We start from the raw sequence: 20,048 nt of genomic DNA, 5'->3' as shown, positions 1-20,048 counted from the left end.
GGAGAGCTCCATGTGGGACAGGGACTGAGTCCAACATAGTTAACTCATTAGTTTAGTACAGTGCATGGCACATAGTAAACGTTTAACAAATACCATATACAAAAGAAATTATAACCTAGCAGGGGAGACTGATACTAATGTAAATTTCAGAAAGGGGAAATGACCTAAATTAAGGGTTATGTACATAAGGGCTGTGAAAAAGAGGGGTAAATCCTACATGCTTCTGAGAAGAGGGCACCCACAAGCCAGCAGAGCAGACTAAGTGATATAAAACAGAGTGAAGCAGTGTGGCCTAATGGCTAAAGCACGGGCCTGCGAGTCAGAGGCCTGGTTCCAATCTTTGCTATGCCATAGATCCCCTGTGTTACCTAGGGGAAAATACTTCACATCTCCAGGCCTCAGTTCCCTCATTTGCAAAATGGGGGATTAAGGCTGCGAGAGCCCTATGTGGGACATGGATTGCGTCCAACCTGATTAGCTTATATCTATCCCAGTGTTTAGTACAGTGCCTGGCACATAGTAAGCACTTAAATATCATTTTAAAAAACTTGGAATCCAGTAAAAGACTATGCTTCCAGGCTTTGAGAAAACTCTCCTAGGTAATTCCCTGGATCTTCAATGTGTTTCAGGATGCAAAGTTCTCGTCGGCTAAAGCTGTGTACCTAGGGGAGTAGCATGGGAAGCAGCATGGCATAGTGGATAGAGCAAGGGCCTGGGAGTCAGGAGGTCATGGGTTCTAATTCCAACTCCACCACTTGTCTGCTTGAGGCCTTGGGCAAACCATTTCACTTCTCAGTGCTTTAGTTACTGCATCTGTAAAACGGGGATTGAGACTGTGAACCCCACGTGGGATGGGGACTGTGTCCAACCCAATTTGTTTCATCTACCTCAGTGCTTAGTACAGTGGCTGGCACATAGTAAGCGCTAAACAAATACCATAATTATTATTATAATTATTAGGCACTTGTTTGCAATTCCGCAGGCACACCGGGAAATGGAGCATCTAGTCAAGGTATCGTTGGACTTGGAACAAGTGCTTTTCCATTACACTGTGGAAAAAACAATGGAAATGCCGCTTTGGTGTTTACCACAGGAGTTGGACAACTCATTTTGTAATTAAATGTGTTGAAAACTAGCCAAGAGGTTACCCAATCCACTGGACTGAAATGTTAACTGAATGAAATGTTAACTGAAATGGTGGATACTTAATATATATCTCCAGGCAGGAGGCAGCTTGGCTCACTGAGCGAAGGAACAGATGGGAAATGTAAGAGCAGTGTGTGTTCTCTTCAAGACTGGGCCTCCGCAATCGTGCAGTAAGATTTCTGGCAAGTCAAAATGGCTTCCCTCCCTCGGAACGGGTGAACGTAAAAAATGTTATACTGAGTCAGGCTACTGGCCAGTCCAGCCGAGCTTCTAGTCCCAAAATTGGCACCAAAGGATGCTTGGAGGAATGAGAGTTTTCTAAAAGTTTGGAAGCAGAGTCTTTTATTCATTTTAATGTCTGTCTCCTACTCTAGACCATCAGCTCCTTATTGAAGCAGGATGGTGTAATGAATAGAGCAAGGGCCTGGGAGCCAGAAGGTCCTGGGTTCTAATCCTGGTTCTACCACTTGTATTGGTTTTACATATATTAATTAAATATATTAATACAAATACATATTTGTATTAATGTCCAGCTCCCCCTCTAGACTGTAAGTGCGTTGTGGGCAGGGAATGTAGAGTAGGGAGTAGAGACAGGGAGTACAGACTTCTCTGTTATGCTGTATTTTCCCAAGCACTTAGTATAGTGCTCTGCACACAGTAAGTGCTCAATACATATGATTGATTGATTGGGGAAGATACAAGGTAAATTGATCAGACAGAGTCCCCGTTATTTTAATGTCTGACTCCCCCTTGTAGACTGTCAGCTCCCTATGGGAAGGGATTGAGTCCAGAAACTGAATAGTACTCTCCCCAGTGCTTTGAACAGTGCTCTACAAATAGTAAGTGCTCAATAAATACCACTGATTAAACTCTCAATAAATACCATTAATTGAACACATGAGGCTCACAATCTTGGAGCCTTGTAAGGTGTTTCTCATATTCCATTTTTTTGGTTTGTTTTTAATCATATTTGTTCAGTGCTTACTATTCACCAGGCACTCGCTTACTATTCACCAGGCACTGTACTATGCACTGGGGTAGGTACAGTACTCTGTACACAGTAAGCGCTCTATAAATATGACTGAATGAATGAATACAAGCTAACCAGGTTGGACATAATCCACGTCTCACATGGGTTACAGTCTTATTCCCCAATTTACAGTTAAGGAAACTGAGGCCCAGAGAAGTGAAGACACTTGGCCAAAGTCACACAGCAGACAAGTGGCAGAGCTGGGATTAGAACTCAGGTTCTTCCAGCCCCCAGGCCCTTGTTCTACCTACTACACCACGCTCCTTTCTGTCCCCATCTTATTTTTCATCTTGTGTACTTTTTGGCCTTTCCTGCTCTTCTCACTTGGATGAACCTCCACATTTTGAAAGGACTGATTTTTCACCCCAATGTCCCTTTTCCTTTGCCAATAACCAAGCAAACTTTACACTTGAAGGCCTGGGTTTTTTTTGTTGTTGTTATTGTTGTTGTTCTGGGACACACAGTTTACCTGGGCTTCTAGTACATAGGGCAGCCTTTAAGAAATCAAATAGTTGCTGTACAATGACTTCAGAAGCAAGTGAAAGACCAAATACACCCAATTTCCCTATACTACAGAGGTTGCATTCTTGAAAAACCTTGTGTCAAGGAAAACTTGAACTGCAACACTCACTGGATTTAGCATCAAGAGTATATGCCACCACACACACTATTTCTTCCACCACTACATTGAGCTGTAGCCAAATGTGCTCAGGCTGTTGAATGAAAGAATGAACAAACGCTGAATAGCGTCTAGCCAAAATTCACCATGAAAAGGCATGCTGTAGCAAAACTGAGTGCTCCCTAACCGCCAAAAAATTCACACTGTGAAATTGGGACAAGGCTAGCATTGTAATAAAGAGGAAAGAATAAATTTCCAGGACTGAGCGTTATATATCTGGCAAGGGAAAGTTGCCTCCTTAATGAATATCCAAAATACATTCTCTAAATTATTTTTAGATTAATTGCCTACCGGAGAATCCTCCCTCATTTGTCAAGCTGAGGATTGCCTGAGCTATTACATTTTATGATGACAAGGTTGATGAGGACAAATATATCACTGGAACGACTGCACGCATGGGTAATATATTTTCAGAAGAACAAGCATGTATTATAATTCTCCGAGCTCTATTTCAACAACAATTTTCTTTTATTACCTTCCCTCTGCCCACCATGGTATCTATTATTTACCAAGTTCCTTGAATTAACTCTACCCCTTGATGACTTCAAAAGTTAATGAGTTCATACTAGCAAAACAGGGAAATTCCAAATCAGAATTTCTCCAATTGTTTTTTGGCCATATTTACACACAAGGGTTTCCACATCAGTTTAACTCTTTTTCCCCTTCCAATAGTGCAACGTCACTAATTTGGGCTGGAGGAGACGGGGGGACCAGTCTGAATTAATTAAAATCTGAATTGTAGAAGTATTTTTTTTTGTAACGTTGGCTCATTACAGTGTGTGTGTGTCTGTCTAGAAGTGTCCTTAGGGATTCCAAGCTCACACTTACTACTTGTCTACAGTTCTTCCTTCCCTCTATCTCTTTAAATCTGCCTGAAAGGCACTGTTCTCTCTCCCCCAGTGACCTCCACACCACCTCCCAGAAAACCGTAAATTAACTAAGGCTTAGCAAAACATTCTGTAGGTCAAAAGTTGACTTCCTTGGGCAGTGGGACTCTTGGTAGGCTCGGGATAAGGAAACGGGATTAAAGCTCCCAGACTTAATTATCCAATAGGACCTTAATGACTGTGGTCTCCCACAGATAATGTATGCAAAATTATTTCCCCACTCCTTAACTCTCCAAAGCTTAAAATGCATTCAGCTTTTCCAAAGAAAAATGCCACCTCATTACATGTGCTAGCCACCACATTCTTTCGTAAAACTATTCGAACAGGGTTTCAACCAGCAGATGTGAAATCACGTGCTCACAGCTTTCAAATGCTGCTATACACTGTGCCACTCATATTCATTCATTAATCCACAATCGTGTTTACTGAGTGCTTACTGTGTGCAAAGCACTGTATGAAAAGCTTGGGAGAGTACACTGTGACAATAAATGGACACATTCCCTGCCCATGAGCTTACAGTCTGGAGAAGAGCTTACAGTCTATATTAAGGATGCCCATGATCAGAGGCCTTCAGGAGATTTGTGGAAGGAAACAGATGCCAGGGCCTTGGAAGGGACTGGATAATTAGAGTACATAAGCAATTGTATAATCACAGGTGGGTATGGTGCAGGCTTAAAACTGAGAGAAGAACAACTAATATCTGTGCTTTGTGTCTGTACAGAAATCAATCAATCCAGGGTGTTTACTGAGTTTTTACAATGTGCAGAGCACTATACTAAGTGCTTGGGAATACAGTTAAGCAGAGTTAGCAAGCTACTCATAGGGAACCTAAATCTATTTGTTTGGGGCTAAGAAGACCAGTATACCCTGACAGTTCCCAGCCAACAATGCACACATACATAGTATACTTTGCTGAGTTGTTAAATTTCCAGTGCCTGGTGCTATTTTTGATTCTACTTTTTAGTATTAAACTGCTGTAAATGTAATGTTGTAAACATAGATGAGAAGCAGCAAGGCCTAGTGGACTGAGCACTGGTCTGGGAGTCAGAAGGACCTGGGTTCTAGTCCCAGCTCTGCCACTGGTCTGCTTTGTGACCTGGGGCGAGTGACACAGAGAAGCAGCATGAACAAGTCATTTCACTTCTCTGGGCCTCAGTTACCTCACCTGTAAAATGGGGATGTAGCTGAGAGCCCCATGTGGGACAGGGACTGTGTCCAACCTGATTTGCTTGAATCCCCTCCCAGAGCTTAGTACAGTGTCTGGAACATAATAAAAGTTTAACAAATACCATTTTGATTGATAATTTTTCTCAGTTACCACAACAGTTTTTAAAGTGTTCCATAATCTTATGATTTTGACCAGAGGTGGTCACACTGCAGATATGGATCATCACATGTGGATCTTCTTCCCCTCTCTGTGGTCTCATAGTGAAGCGCTAAGTAACATACTTTATGATTTCACCCACCTCTCTTTCCCATCATAGAGGGGCCTAGTGCCCACTGTCACCACTCTCCCCTTCACTGGAACTCTCATTCCCCATTCTGGTAAAATTATTTTTATTTTTATCTATGGCTCTCAGATGTATAATGTTGTTTGGCTCTTCAGTTTGGAAAGCTCAGTGAGCCCATTCTATACTTTTTGTACGAGGTGCATGTTCCAGCACGTTCATGAAGCCAGAAGGCTTAGATAGACAAGGTATTTCTCTTTCTTTTTCCCTTCTTGTTTTGCACTGCGACTGCACTTCGGGCTGGAAGCACCTTTGGAAGGGAAACCATGCATGAATGTACTAATGAATGTGGTGAGAGGGTGGGGGCTTTTTTCGAACAGAATTTCAAGAGGCTCATGAGACAAAAAGGGGACAGCCAAAGGAACAGCAGGAGAAAGAGAAGGGGCCTGGGACTTAGCAGGACCTGGGTTCTAATCTCAGTTTCACCACTTGTCTGTTGCACGACCTTAGCCAAATCACTTCACTTCTCTGGGCCTCAGTTACCTCATCTGTAAAAATAAGATTAAGTCTGGGAGCCCCATATGGGCCAGGGACTATGTCCAACCTGATTAACTTGTAACTACCACAGTGCTTAGTAAAGTGCCTGCCACATAGTAAGAGCTTAACAAATACCATTTAAAAACAAAACAGAATAGAACATAGAGGTGAAAGCAAAAGCAGCAGCAGACTGGAAGCAGCATGGCCTGGGAGTCAAAAGGACATGGGTTCTAAAATCCCAGCTCTGCTATTTGTCTGCTGTGTGACCTCGAGCAAGTTACTTCGGTTCTCTGTGCCTAAGTTCTCTCATTTGTAAAATGGGGATTAAGAATATGCGCTCCACATGGGATATGGACTGTGTCAACCTGATTAGTTTGTATCTATCCCAGCGCTTAGTACAGTGCCTGGCACAGAGTAAGTGCTTAACAAATACCAGTTAAAAAAAGAGTGGGGGGGGGGGTGCTGCAAATGACGAACCCAACAAAATAATAAAGGACAATCCTTGTGGATGCACTACGGTTGGGTCTATCAATCAATCATATTTTTTGAGCACTTACTATGTGCAGAACACAAGCTTACAGTCTAGAAGGGGAGCAGACACTAATATAAATAAATAATTTATACTATATAACTGAAGGTCTTTACAGAAGTGGTGTGGAGTTGGCGAGTGGGGTAAATATCAAATGTCCAAAGGTCACAGACCCAAGCGCATAGATGAGGCAGAAGGCAGAGCCAGCTGGGGAAAAGAGGGCTTAATCGGGGAAGGCCTCTTGGAGGAGATGTGATCTTAATGATGCTTTGACGGTGGAGAGAGTGACGGTCTGGTAACTGTGGAGGGGAAGGGAATTCCAGGTTGGGCGCGGGGGGGACAAGGGAAAGGGGTCAGTGGCGAGAGAGATGAGATTGGGGCACAGTGTTTAAGCTAGAGCTAGAGGAGCAGCGTGTGCAGGCTGGGATGGAGTAGGAGATTAGTAAAGTGAGGTAGGGGGTGATCTGACTGTTTTAAAGGCAGTGGTGAGGAGGCTCTGTTTGATGCGGAGGTGGATGGGCAGCCACTGGAGGTTCTTGAGGAGTGGGGAGACATGGACTTTGTTGATCAACGATCTGTGCAGCAGAGAAGTATGGATTGTAGTGGGGAGAAACAGGAGGCCGGGAAGTCGGCGAGGAGGCAGACGCTGTAGTCAAGGTGGGATGGGATGAGTGCTTGGATCTCTTGGATAAGTGCTGGTAGCAGTTTGGGTGGAGAGGAAAGAGTGGCTTTTAGCGATGTTGTGAAGGTAGAACCGACAGGATTTGGTGACAGATTGAATACGTGGGTGGAATGAGAGTGGTGAATCTATGACGGGGTCAATGAATTTTGCATTGACCTTTTCAGTCATACTTTCTTTAGCCATTAGGGGCATTTTCTTATGAAAAAATGAAGGACAATTATACATGAGTGTGTATTTTGTTTGTATGAAAACATGTCCGGGGGTTCAAAGCTTAGGTCCGCGGGGGAAATAGGCATGCAAGTATGGTGCGGAATCTGTGAATACTTGTGTTGATAATGTGTGTATGTGATGAAAAGCTTGTTGTGGGCAGGGAATGTGTCTGTTATACTATACTCTCCCAAGCGCTTAGTTCAGTAGTAAGCACTCAATAAATATGATTGATTGGCTCTAGATGTATACATAAGAGGGTGTACACATTTAGGAATGGAAAATGTAGATAAGCATGTGTGTAGATTTGGGGAAGAAATTATTTGTTTATATTGTCTGTTTTACCCTCTTGACTGTAAGCTCATTGTGCGCAGGTAATGTCTATCAACTCTGCTGTATTGTACTCTCCCAAGTGCTTACCACAATGCTCTGTGCACGGTAAGCACTCAGTAGTCCCATTGATGATAAGGTATGAATCAGTATGTGTGTGAGTGTGATGCTGCAGTTTTTGCAGTCCATAATTCAGACATGGAACTGCCTCTCCCTTCACATATGCCAGACCACAGTTCTCCCCATCTTCAAAGCCTTATTTAAAATCCCATCTCCTCCAAGAGGCCTTCCCCAATTAAGCCCTCATTTCCCCTACTCCCCCTCCCTTCTGCATCACCTGCGTCCTTGAATTTATACCCTTTTAGCATTTGATAGCTACCCCACCCTCAGTCCCTCAGCACTTATTCATTAAATTGCATTTATTGAGAGCTTACTGTGTTCAAAACACTGTACTAAGCACTTGCGAAGTACAATTCAGCAACAAATAGAGACAATCCCCACCCACAATGGGCTCACCCACTTTAAATTTGTTAATTTATTAAATTAATTAAATTGCATTTACTGAGTGCTTACTGTGTTCAAAGCACTGTACTAAGTGGGTTGTTAAATTTGTTAAGTGGGTACTATGGGTCAAGCACTGCTCTAAGCACTGGGGTAGATACAAGTTAAGCAGGTGGGACACAGTTCCTGCCCCACCTGGGGCTCACAGTCGAGTTGGAAGGAGAACAAGTATCAAATCCCCGTGTGACAGTTGAGGGAACAGAGACACAGAGAAGTGAAGTGACTTGCCCAGGGTCACACAGGAAGCAATTGGCAGAGCTGGGATTGAAACCGAGGTCCTCTGTCTCCCTGGCCCGTGCTCCTTCCACTAGGTCACGCTGCTTTGCTGTTCAGGTGAAATGCTGTTGGACGGAGATGTGCCAAATTCTGTCGTGGGCAAAGGATTAGATGGTAAAGTTCACATGACCAACTTAAATGGCATGGAGAGTCATCCAGGAATTAGTGGATGTTGATGACTGTTCTAGAGGTACCCAAACCATAAAACATGCAGAGGGGAATGAACGCCCAATAGAATCCACCCGGGGCTCTAAAGCAATGAGAAGACTTAAGACTCCAAGGTTGCTAGTATTAACTCAAGAAATCCTATCGTTGGACCTAGTTTACATCTGCTACCCAAGAAGCAGCGTGGCTTAGTGGAGAGAGCATGGGCCTGGGAGTCAGGAGGGCCTGGGTTCTAATTCCGACTCCACCACGTCTGCTGTTTTACCTTGGGCAAGTCGCTTAATTTCTCTGGGCCTCAATTCTCTCATCGGTAAAATGGGGATTAAGAGTGTGAGCCCCATCTGTAATTTATTTATATTATTTTCTGCCTCCCCTTCTAGACTGTAAGCTTGCTGTGGGCAGGGAATGTGCCCGCTTATTCTTCTATTGAACCCTTCCAAGCACTTAGTACAGCGCTCTGCATACAGTAAGCGCTCGATAAATATGACTGAATGAATGAATGTGGGACAGGGACTGTGTCCAAACTGATTAACTTATATCAACCCCAGCACTTAGAACACAGTGCTTGGTACATAGTAAGTGCTTAACAAGTACCATAATTATTATTAATATCCTCATGAAATGATCGCCACATCCGAACTGAAGGGGGATCCTGTCTGGACCTTGACCTGTCACCAGCAGACTACAGACCAGCTTGGGAATATGACTGACGGGTTGATTAAACTCCTCCAAAAATTTTCCCCGAACTCTGACAAGGTTCAGTCCTCCCTGCAACAGGCATAATTCTGCTTCTTGTGGGCAGGAAATGCTTCTGTTTATTGTTATATCATAGTCTCTCAAGCACTTAGTACAGTGCTTTGCACACAGTAAGAGCTCAATAAATACAACTGAATGAATGCCTGACCCAAACTGGCCAAATTTCAAACGCAATTCTGGACTGTAAGCTCATCTCTAGACTGTAAGCTTGTTGTAGGCAGGGAATGTGTCTATTGATTCTGTGGTACTGTATTCTCCCAAGAGCCCAGTACAGTGCTCTGCTCATAGTAAGCACTCAATAAATACCATTGATTGATTGTTTGAATCCTGAGGTCCCTAGCCTTCCCCGCTGCAGCACAAAGGCTTCCAGCTAGTGTTCCTTGAGATCAGAGGAAAAATCACCAAAACTCCTACCTTGTGAAGGTACAGCCTGGAAAGCAGCATGGCCTGGTGGAAAGAGCACCAGCCTGGGAGTCACAGGACCCAAGTTCTAATCCCAGCTCTGCCATCGGCCTGCTGTGTGACCTTGGGCAAGTCACTTCACTTCTCTGTGTCTCACTTCTCTCATCTGTAAAAATGGGAATTCCAATACCCATTTTTTATGGTATTTCTTAAGCACTTGCCATGTGCCAGGCACTCTACTAAATGCTGGGGTAGATACAAGTTAACCAGGTTGGACACGGTCCCTGACCCACATGGGGCTCACAATCTTAATCCCCATTTTACAGATGAGTTCTCCCTCCTACTTTGATTGTGAGCCTCATGTGAACCGGATTAACCTGAATCTACCTCAGTGCGTAGAACTATAAGCAGTTAATACCATAATTATTCTTCTAATTATTACAGCCTCAAGAGGCACAGAAATCTTTCAGGTTTCCACAATAGGGAGGCAGCACTGGAAAGTGCCAGAGAGTGGAGTTAGAAGGCCAGGGCTCCAGTTTCCACTCTGCCCCTTGGACAAGTCCTTTAATGTCTCTGTGCCTCAGTTTCCTCATCTGTAAAATGGGGATAAAATACCTGTTCACCCTGTGATCCCTATGTGAGATAGGGACTGTATCTCACCTGATTATTACCTTCTCAATACTTAGCACAGTCCTGGGCACATAGGATGAATTTAATACCATCAGAGAGGCCCATTTTCCATTTTAAGTGTGAGGGCAAAAGGGGTGCAGGGAATTTTAGGTGGGCTGAAGAGTGGGAGAGGACAGGCTTCGAAGAGTTAACTGACCAGAAAGCTGCCATTTGGGGTCTTCCTGGCCCTGATTAGAAATGATCAGGTCTTGATATAAACAAGACTAAGAGTCCAAATCAAGAAACTGTGAAGGCCACCACCCCTCCACCCTTCCACCAAAAAAAAATATATTGCAAAATCATTATCATCCTGTCCTGCTCTAGGTTGGGGCCCATCTTTGTAGTAATTATTATTATGGTACTTGTTAAGCACTTACTATGTGCCAAGCACTGTTCTAAGCACTGGGGTAGATACAAGTTAATCAGGTTGGACATACTCTTTCTCACATGGGGCTCACACTCCTAACCCCCATTTTTCAGGTGAAGCCCAGAGAAGTGAAGTGACTTGCCCAAGGTCACACAGCAGATGCATGGCGGGGCTGGGATTAGAACCCAGGTCCTCCTGACCCCCAGGCCCCTGCTCTATCCACTAAGCCACACTGCTTCTCCTTTGGTGAGGATGGGGAGGAGGAATTGAAAAAAAAGCAGAACTCTCCAAATCCTGTTCTCTTCTCACCCGCAAACCAGGACAGAAGTAGTTCCCATAAAGCAGGCCTGTGTGGATTCTCAGAACACAGACAAGCAGGCTCCCTTCCTTATATGAGGCAAAAACCATCATTATCCTCAATGATATTTTAAAGTGCCTGCTGCATGCAGAGCATCCTAGAATGATAGGACGCAGGCAATAAGGCCACATCACTACATGGTCAAATGAGCATAAACCAAATGCGCTTACAAAACAAAACCATTTCCTCAATCGGTACTTTTTTCCAGAACCTAAAGTCCAGATCCCAAGCCTTTCAGTTACTTAACTGTCCACGGGTGATTCCCTCTGGCCGAGAAACAGCTTCTCTAAATCGAGGTCGAGGCCGACAGAGCTCCCCAGTCCCTAGGGGATCTTTAAATCCTCTCATGGGCCGTGACCCTCTGTTCCAATTCTGAGTTGGCAGTGGTTTGGCTCCTATGACATCATGGGATGGGGGGAGTGGCTGGTAGGGGGAAGTGCCTATGCATTAGATCTGCCCATTCACCCAGAAATGGGGCAACAGCTGAACAAATTCAGCTGAGAAGCAGGGTGGCCTAGTGCCTAGAGCCCAGGCCTGGGAGTCAGAAGGACCTGGGCTCTAATCCCAGTTCTGCCACTTGTCTGCTGCATGACCACTGGGAAAGTGACTTCAATTCTCTGGACGTAAAATGGGGGTTAAGACTGTGCGCCCCACAGGGGACACAGTCTGGCTCCAACCTGATTAGACTGTATCTACCCCAACACTCAGTACAGTGCCTGGCATATAGTAAGTGCCAAATAAGCTCACTGTGGGCAGAAAATGAACCTATCAACTCTGATATATTGTACTCTTTCAAACACTTAGTGCAGTGCTCTGCACACAGAAAGCACTCAATAAAAGTGATTAATAAATGTCATAAAAAACAAATTCTAAGATCCTACAAATCTTACAATTCACCCGTTCAAGAGACATCAGTAGCCAGACAAGTTAAAATGAATGGCCCTCAGTAGTCACTTCACCTTCTCTGGGCCTCAGATCCCTCAACTGTAAAATGGGGATGAAGACTGTGAGCCCCACATGGGACATGAACTGTGTCCACCATGATTAGCTTAAGTCTCCACCAGCACTTAGTACAGTGCCTGGCACAGAGTAAATGTTTAACAAGTGCTATAAAAAAAAACAGGCAGTATGACGATCAGGAATGTGAGAAGAGGCAACGAACGAAAAAAAAAAATATATATATATATAAAATCAAACCAAAGGACAGTAAGAAGGCTGACCCAAAATGGTGCCAATACAACAAGCTTTGGACCCAAAATTTTTATTGCAATTTTTGAGCCCAACGTCCTACCTGGCTGCCAGCCCTGGACTTACCACAAGCATCAATATCCAACCGTTCCCTGGACTTACCACAAGCATCAATATCCAACCGTTCCATCCATGCCACTTACGGGCCTTACTTAACATCAAACGGTAAGACGGGCTCACAATCAATGAGGTCCTAGGATGGAGTCAGTTTGTCTACATCAAAGCGATGCTTGTTATCGTATATCCTCGCCGGGCAGGCCTGAGGGGAGAATGGATGGCAACAGGACACCCAAACATTCATTCATTCAATCATTCTTATTTATTGAGCGCTTACTGTGTGCAGAGCATTGTACTAAGCGCTTGGAAAGTACAATTCAAACTACAATACAATATACAATACAGACACCTGTGGAGTGGTGAGGTGAAGTGGGGGAAGAGACTATACAAAAAAACGAGGCAGATCAGAGAAGCATTATTCAAGGCATAAGCAAAATCCCAGTTGCTACGGCAAGTAATGTGGCCTAGTTTATTCAATTCTTTCAGTTGTATTTATTGAGCATTTACTGTGTGCTAAGCACGTTCTAAGCACTTGGGAGAGTACAACTATAACAACAGACACATTGCCTGCCCACAACAAGCTCGCAGTCTAGAGGGGGAGACAGACATTAATAAAAAAATAAATTACAGTTATTTACATATGGGCTGTGGGGATGGGAAGGAGGATGAATGAAGGGAGCAAGTCAGGGTGATGCAGAAGGGAGTGGAAGAAGAGGACAAGGGCTTAGTCAGGGAAGGCTTCTTGGAGGAGATATGCCTTCGATAAGGCTTTGAAGTGGGGGAGAGCAATTCCCCATCTGAAATGAGGAGGGAGGGTATTCCAGGCCAGAGGTAGGATGTGGGCGAGAGGACGGCAGCAAAACAGACGAATTTGGGGTACAATGAGAAGGTTAGCATTAGAAAACCAAGTGTGCGGGCTGGGGTGTAGTAAAAGTAGCAAGGTGGAAGAGCCTGGGGACTCAGAGGACCTGGGTTCTAATCTCGACTCCACCACTTGCCTACTGTGTGACCTAACTTCCTTGTGCCCAAGTTTTCTCACCTGTAAAACAGGCATGAAATTCCTGCTCTCCCTCCTATTAAACTGTGGGACAAGAACAGTGTCCCACCTGATTATCTTGTGCCTACCCGCGAACTTGGCTCATAGTAAGCGGACCAGCAGAGAAACCTCAGAAGGCAACTCTGGAAGCGGTGTCTCTCAGAACAAAGGCTTTGGTTGGATGGCAAAATTAAGAGGCAGATAACCAGGACCGACAGTCTTTCTACGCACACAATGTAGAAGAGATTGATGACTCCACAGGTGGTTCTAATTGACTACACACACTAAAAATCAAATAAAAATTCACCATCAGTAACATCTCCAAATTTAGAAAGGGTAGTTTTGACAAAAAACATGAATTTTTCTATTGTACCTAACTGAAATTTACACTTGTTTCCTCTTGTTCAATCCTCTCTCAAAATGGAGTACTGCTCCTCTGAATAGTCCTCGTCACTCCTCGAGCTTCTCTTCTATTAAAAGCTTCTTCACTAATAAAACTCTGATAGATGCCCAAGGAAAATTTAGCGAACTTAATGCTCTGTTGTTGTACCTTGGATCAAAGTAAAATTTTTTTAAAAAAGGGTAAAACTAAGCCTTCCAAACAAAAGCTTAAAAGTACTGAGGGAATTTGAGATTTTCCACAATATCAGAATGCTGTATTTGAGTACAATATCTTTAGGTTTTGCAAAGCTTCCTTTCGAACGGTGGGACTTCAACTTTAAGGTTACACAGTACGGAGAGACAACAGTAAAACTATATTTCATATTTAGACAGAGTATACACGCTACCTTAGGACGTCCTTCCGGTTTGCACAAGGTGCTTTAGTCAGAGTTCACCTGGCAGACGGCCACTTGGCCTTTTAGCTGGGTACTAAAATTGTTAAAGAGAAGCACCCTCAGGGCAACTTACATATTTATAATTATGTCACCAACAAAATTACATCTAGGTATGTGTGAGTGATATATTTAACTGGATATACATTCCTTTTCTTTTATAGAATTACAGAACACAATCCTGAGCTGTCTAAATCAGGCTAAGCATTACAGGCTTAGGAAAAAAAAACCTCATGTACAACAATGTACCATCAATAGTATTTATTGGGTTCTGTGTGCAGAGCACTGTAATAAGCACTTGGGAGAACACATACAACAGACATTCCCTGCCTACAAGGAGCTTACAAAAAGCTCATAAAATAAACTATTTACACACATGACTCATTTAGGGAAAATAAAATTTCAATCAGGTACATTTCACATTTGACCTTTTAAATGAGTCATGTGTGAATATACATTTGAGTATCAACCATGTACTAAGTGCACTAGAGAATATTAACTAAAGAGTGACCTTCAACCTAATTTCATTTTGCATCTGAATCATAAATATGGGGCTAGGGTGGAAAAGGATGAGGAAATATCAGAGGTGCTAACTGTTTCATTTTGAGTGAGGGACCAAAAATAGGGAAGGGATTTTAGTGGAAGATGAGGAGGACCGAGAGAGAGCAAAGGCATAAGAGTAGTTAGAATTGTAAACAATTGATCACTGATATTTACTGAGCGCTAAACTGTGTGCAGAACACTGTATTAAGCTCTTGGGACAGTGCAACAGAATTGGTAGACATGTTCCCTGCCCGTGGCAGCCTTAGTTGTAATAATATTTATTAAGCCCTTACTATGTCCAAAGGGCTGTACTTAGCTCTGGGAGAAAATGAACACGTGGAAATTGCACACGGTCCCTTTCTCTCATGGGGCTCACAATTAAAAAAAGAAAAATCTGAAGAGGTCACAAAACCGCTAGGTCTTGTCAAAGGTTTAGAAACCCCCTCGAATTGCCAAAGGGGCCATCCGATCTTTTGGAGTGGGCACCTATGGTAAATATGGAATTACTATACCATCCTTACATCATAGATCAATGATATCTATTGAGTGCTTACTATGTGCAGAGCACTGAACTAAACGCTCGGAAGGGTACACTACAACAGAATTGGTTGACATGTTTCCCTGCCCGTAACAAGCTTACAAGTCTGGACTGGTCTCAACCTCCACATGAAATGGAATAGTCCTCTTTAGTCAAGCATCCATAAGCTCAATGTGACTCGCCAAAACTCACACAATTAATTGGTGGCTGAGGGTCTCTATTCCTAGTTCTAGGTTTCGGACTTTTGTTTATTGCTTGTTTCTAACAACAGAAGAGGATATGTAGTTCAGACAAAAGGAATCAGATGAAATTTTCAAAGCGACGGCTTTATGAATTTGTCGTTTCCTTCTTTTTTGACACTTTTGAAATAGCTTCACTAATATGCCCTTAATTTCTACATTAATGCCCCCATCACCTGGAAACTGTTTCTCCACAGATGCTCAAAGAGGGCATCTGGTTTAAAGAAAAGGAAAAGCTGTTATTCACCTGGTTGGGATTTCTTTTTAGTTTGTTTAAGAAACAAGGGGATTAAATGGCTCAACTCATTAATAACTCAAGGGATCAGAACACAGTCATTTGTTAGGATATAATACCTGAATTTATGTGCGTTCCTTCTGAGGAGCTTTAAGTGCTTCACTTTTTTTATTCTAAGGTTTCTTATTTGAAACTGAAGCCTAATTAAAAACAAAGAAGCTACATATCAGATAAATTGGCAGCTGAAGTGCTTAGTACAGTTCTTTGCACAAGTAAGTGCTCAATAAATACCACTCATTACTTGATTGAGTCCCCCATCATGCTACTAATACACAAATTCTAAAATAAGATTATATAACATTCACAAGATTCCTGTAGGAGTTTATAAATGTCTATATAATTAGGTGGGTCTATTAACAAAGGTTTCATTTTTAAAACACTTCTAGAAAAGTGTTTAAGACTGCACGGTAAATCTCGGACACATCCTATTCTTCCATGAACGTCAAAAATCAAACTTCAAACAATCATCTTAAATTAACAGGTGGGATTCTGACTCTCGATGTTAGCTTTAAGGATCCTTGGGCAGGTCTTCAGGTAATAGGCCCTCTGTATTTACGAAATCATTAATTACACGAACCCACATTACGTGCAATATGGAAACTATTACAAGGAAACATTTCAAACCCTCCAGCTACTCCGCATGTTTACTTACTCAAAAGGGAGCGGGAAGGGGTGGAAAAAAGAAAGATGAACACCACATCTATTACCACAAGGAAAACACAGATAAAAAAAACTCAGTTAATAACTACTGAACAATTCTTGAGTCAAAGCTCAGCTAACCAAACATCAGCTCACATTCCTCCACAGTCTTTCCGACGATAAATTCATTCCCTCATCCAGACCCTCAAGTATCCAAACTAAATTTCACTCCCCTTTTGAATACCTGCGATGGATTTCATGTTTACCAAAATCTAGTTATGAAGTTCAGCACTAAACCATTTTGGCTACGAGTTTCACGGCACACATTTTGATTCATACTACATCCACCTGAGTTATGTTTTAAAACCACAGAACACTGTGAAAACACAATGCACATCTAAACATCGGTCAAAGTGAAAATTCACTCCTCTGTTGGTTAGAGAAATGAAAGTCACTGAAAACTACAAATCAAAGAATTACCTAAAAAAGTCCATGTAATGACTACCTGTGGGCTACAAGCCTGATCTATTTGTAACTTTTGCTAGCTGTGATGGGAAACTTTGAAGAAATCTACAGTATTAAACATTTTAAAATAGATTTTTCCACTTCACACATTACGCTACCCTGTTCTTTTCACGTTCTGGCACGATTCAGACCCTGGAACATATTCCAAGAGAGCTAAAACGGATCTGCCACATTCTTTAATACGCGATATTTAGGCACTGCCAATTAATCACCTTTTTTCTTCAAGAAGATCGCTGCATCCCAATTTTCCACTCTATTTGACGGAGAAAGCCAGCACACCTTCTCAACTGTCTGTCTCTGAAGAGGGAACCCACTGACACTTTAAATCAAATAAACAGTTGTTAAAATGCTCCAAGTAGTCTTCCAATTAGTAAATCCTCTCCTGCTCTTTTGGCAAAAACTGTCCTTAGAATTTGTAATTGTCACCTGAAATTCTCTACAGCTATGCAGCTATTTGCTCAGGGACAACCCTGAAATACGTTTAGAAAATAAACGCTAACCTTCTTTATAGTTTCCTTCAATTCTGACTCTGGAGCAATGCATCACAAACTTCTAATTCGAAACCTCAATGTCGTAATTCAATCGAAGCAGCCAAGTCTTTCTTTTTAGAGCTTATATAACATCTACTCCGAACAATGCTGCAGCCTATTTAAAACGCCAACGATGCAAACACAAAACTCTGGCAACTGCGAAAAATAGGACGGGTTTTTTGCCGGATGTTTATTTTAAGAAGAGAGCGAAATCAGCATCTCTATCTCAACAAATCCCAAATTCCAATATCTTTATGAAAAAAAAACACAACATAAAACCACCCCCAAATCACAAGACTCTAATGCCACAGCAAAGCCAGAGTTCCAGAAAGCCTCCTCGTACGGAGTGAAGAAGGTGAGGGACGGTGTAATGGTGGTATTTGTTAAGCGCTTGCCGTGTGCCAAGCACTGTTCTAAGCGCTGAGATGAAGTCGGTGACCTTGTAGGTGATTTCCACCTTCCCCAGGGGCGGGAGACTCACAATAAGGTCGATGCAGGAGCTCGGGAGGATGCGGTGATTCCCCTCAGCTGCCGGAACAACGGCCCAGGGACCTGAAATGCATCCTTTCTCCTCCTCCTCCTCCAGTCTGGGCGCTGAGGGTTAAGAAAGGGACCCAGGAGGGGACGAGATCGCCCCCCCGCCCAAAACCCCTAAGAAGGCACCGTCTTTGACCCCGCCCCCCTTTCCCCCCCGATCCTGCTCCCCACCGTGGCTCAGCTTCATCCTGCGGAGAACGAGTTTCTGGAGCGCCAGGAGGACCTGTTGCAACGCGACCTCCGGGCCCGGGCCCAGGCCCAGCACACCGCCGAGGACCGCCCCCCCCCCCCCCCCCCAACACACACCCCCCACCCCGGGCCGGGGGGAGAGGGGAGAGGGATTGGGGGAGGCCAGAAGAGGGATGGGGACGGGGAAAGGAGGGAGGGGGAAGGATGGGGAGAAGATGGAGGGAGGGAGGGAGGGGGGAGAAGGGGAAAAGGAAGGAGGGGTGGGGGAAAAGAGGAGGGGAGGGAGGGAGGGAGGGAAATGTGGGGGAAAAGAGGAGGGAAGCAGGGAAAGAAGGGAGGGGTGAAGAGGGATGGGGAAGGGGGAAGAGAGGGATGGGGAAGAGAGGAATGGGGAAGGGAAAGAGGGATGGGGGAAAGGAGGGAGGGGGATAAAGGGGAGAACAGGGGAGGGGAGGTCACAGAAGGGGGAGAGGGGTTGGGGGGAAAAGAGGAGGGGGGAGGAGAGGGGAAGGGGAGGCCAGAGGAGGGGGAAAGAAGGGAGCGGTGGGAGGGAGGGGGAAAAGAGGAGGGGGCAGAAGGAGGGGGAGGGCTGGGGAGAAGATGGGGGAGAGGACGAGGCCGGGTGACCTGCACGGACCAAACCTTCACTTCACCGCGTGGGGGGGAAACCCCCCCAATCTCTCCGGGGGTGGGGGGTGCCCGACCGCGTCCTCCCCGGGGTTTTGTGTTTGGGGAAGGGGCTTCACCTGGGGCGGGGGCCGGAGGAGCCTGCGGGGACCAGAAGAGGCCCGGGCCCGGCCTCGACGCCGCCGGCCCTGCTGGCAGCGGTGCCACCGTTGGTGTCGGTCCCAGGGGGAGGTCCGACAGGCCGGAGGAGGCTCGGACAGGCCGGAGGAGGCCCGACAGGACGGAGGAGACCCGGACAGGCCGGACGAGGCCCGGACAGGAGGCCCGGCCAGCACCAAAGCCACCAGCGCCGCCTCACCCCCATGGCCGCCTCACCCCAGCCCCCACCGCAACGCACACCACCGGACCGGACAGGACAGGACCGACCCCGGGGTAGGCACCCCAAATATGGCCCCCGACCGTCCCACCCCACCCAGACCCCCCCAATTCAGACGGACAGCCCCCACCCACCCAGCACACCCAAACCACGGCCCTCACTGGCCCCACACAATCACCCCCCAAACCGGCCCTCGCTCTCCAACCCCCCAGGGTACCCCCACAAACCCGTCCCTCTCCACTCCGCACTGTCCACCCCTAGAGGACCCCCATAAATCCCTCTCTCCAGCCCTCATTGTCCCCCAGAGTCCCCCCCATTAACCCCTCTCTCCAGCCCTCACTGTCCCCCAAAGTTCCCCCATTAACCCCCCTCTCCAGCCCTCACTGTCCACCCTCAGAGGACGCCCATAAACTCCTCTCTCCAGCCCCCTGCCCCCCCTCAGAGGACCCCCATAAACCCCTATCTCCAGCCCTCACTGTCCCCCCAGTGTCCCCCCATTAACCCCTCTCTCCAGCCCTCACTGGCCCCCAGAGTCTCCCCATTAACCCCCCTCTCCAGCCCTCACTGTCCACCCTCAGAGGACCCCCATACACCCTCTTCCAGCCCTCACTGTCCCCCCAGAATACCTCCATAAACCTGCCTCTCTCTAGATCTCACTGTCGCCCAGGAACCACCCCTGAACCTGCCTCTCTCCAACTCTGTGAGGGATGGAACCCAATGAAGTTCCCTCCTGGGGCCCTAGAAGGGGAGGCAGAAGCTATCTCCCCGGGCCAGGTTTAGGTAACACCCAGGACAGAACTGACTTTT

The 20,048-nt window shown here is 45.2% G+C and overlaps 1 protein-coding gene across 6 annotated transcripts in view; it reads right to left on the bottom strand.

Annotated features, from left to right (window-relative positions):
* NAPEPLD (N-acyl phosphatidylethanolamine phospholipase D) overlaps window positions 1–19,296 on the bottom strand; it is a 34,973-nt gene extending 15,677 nt beyond the window's left edge. Inside the window, exons 1-2 of one of the 6 annotated variants that reach the window (XM_029077963.2) lie at window positions 17,994–18,130; window positions 17,195–17,279 (exon numbers count right to left, since the gene is read on the bottom strand). Coding sequence is in view for 1 of the 6 variants with exons in the window: in XM_029077959.2 (XP_028933792.1) it covers window positions 18,985–19,229 (245 nt within the window). In the remaining 5 variants the exon portion in view is untranslated. The other 5 variants (XM_029077959.2, XM_029077964.1, XM_029077962.2 and 2 more) reach the window with 5 other exon arrangements.
* Between the last annotated feature and the right edge of the window lie 752 nt (window positions 19,297–20,048).

This window comes from Ornithorhynchus anatinus, chromosome 13 (genome assembly GCF_004115215.2).
Source record: "Ornithorhynchus anatinus isolate Pmale09 chromosome 13, mOrnAna1.pri.v4, whole genome shotgun sequence".
Lineage (NCBI taxonomy): Eukaryota > Metazoa > Chordata > Mammalia > Monotremata > Ornithorhynchidae > Ornithorhynchus > Ornithorhynchus anatinus.
Note: the sequence above shows the minus strand (reverse complement) of the source record. Positions and strands in the feature narration are given on the sequence as shown.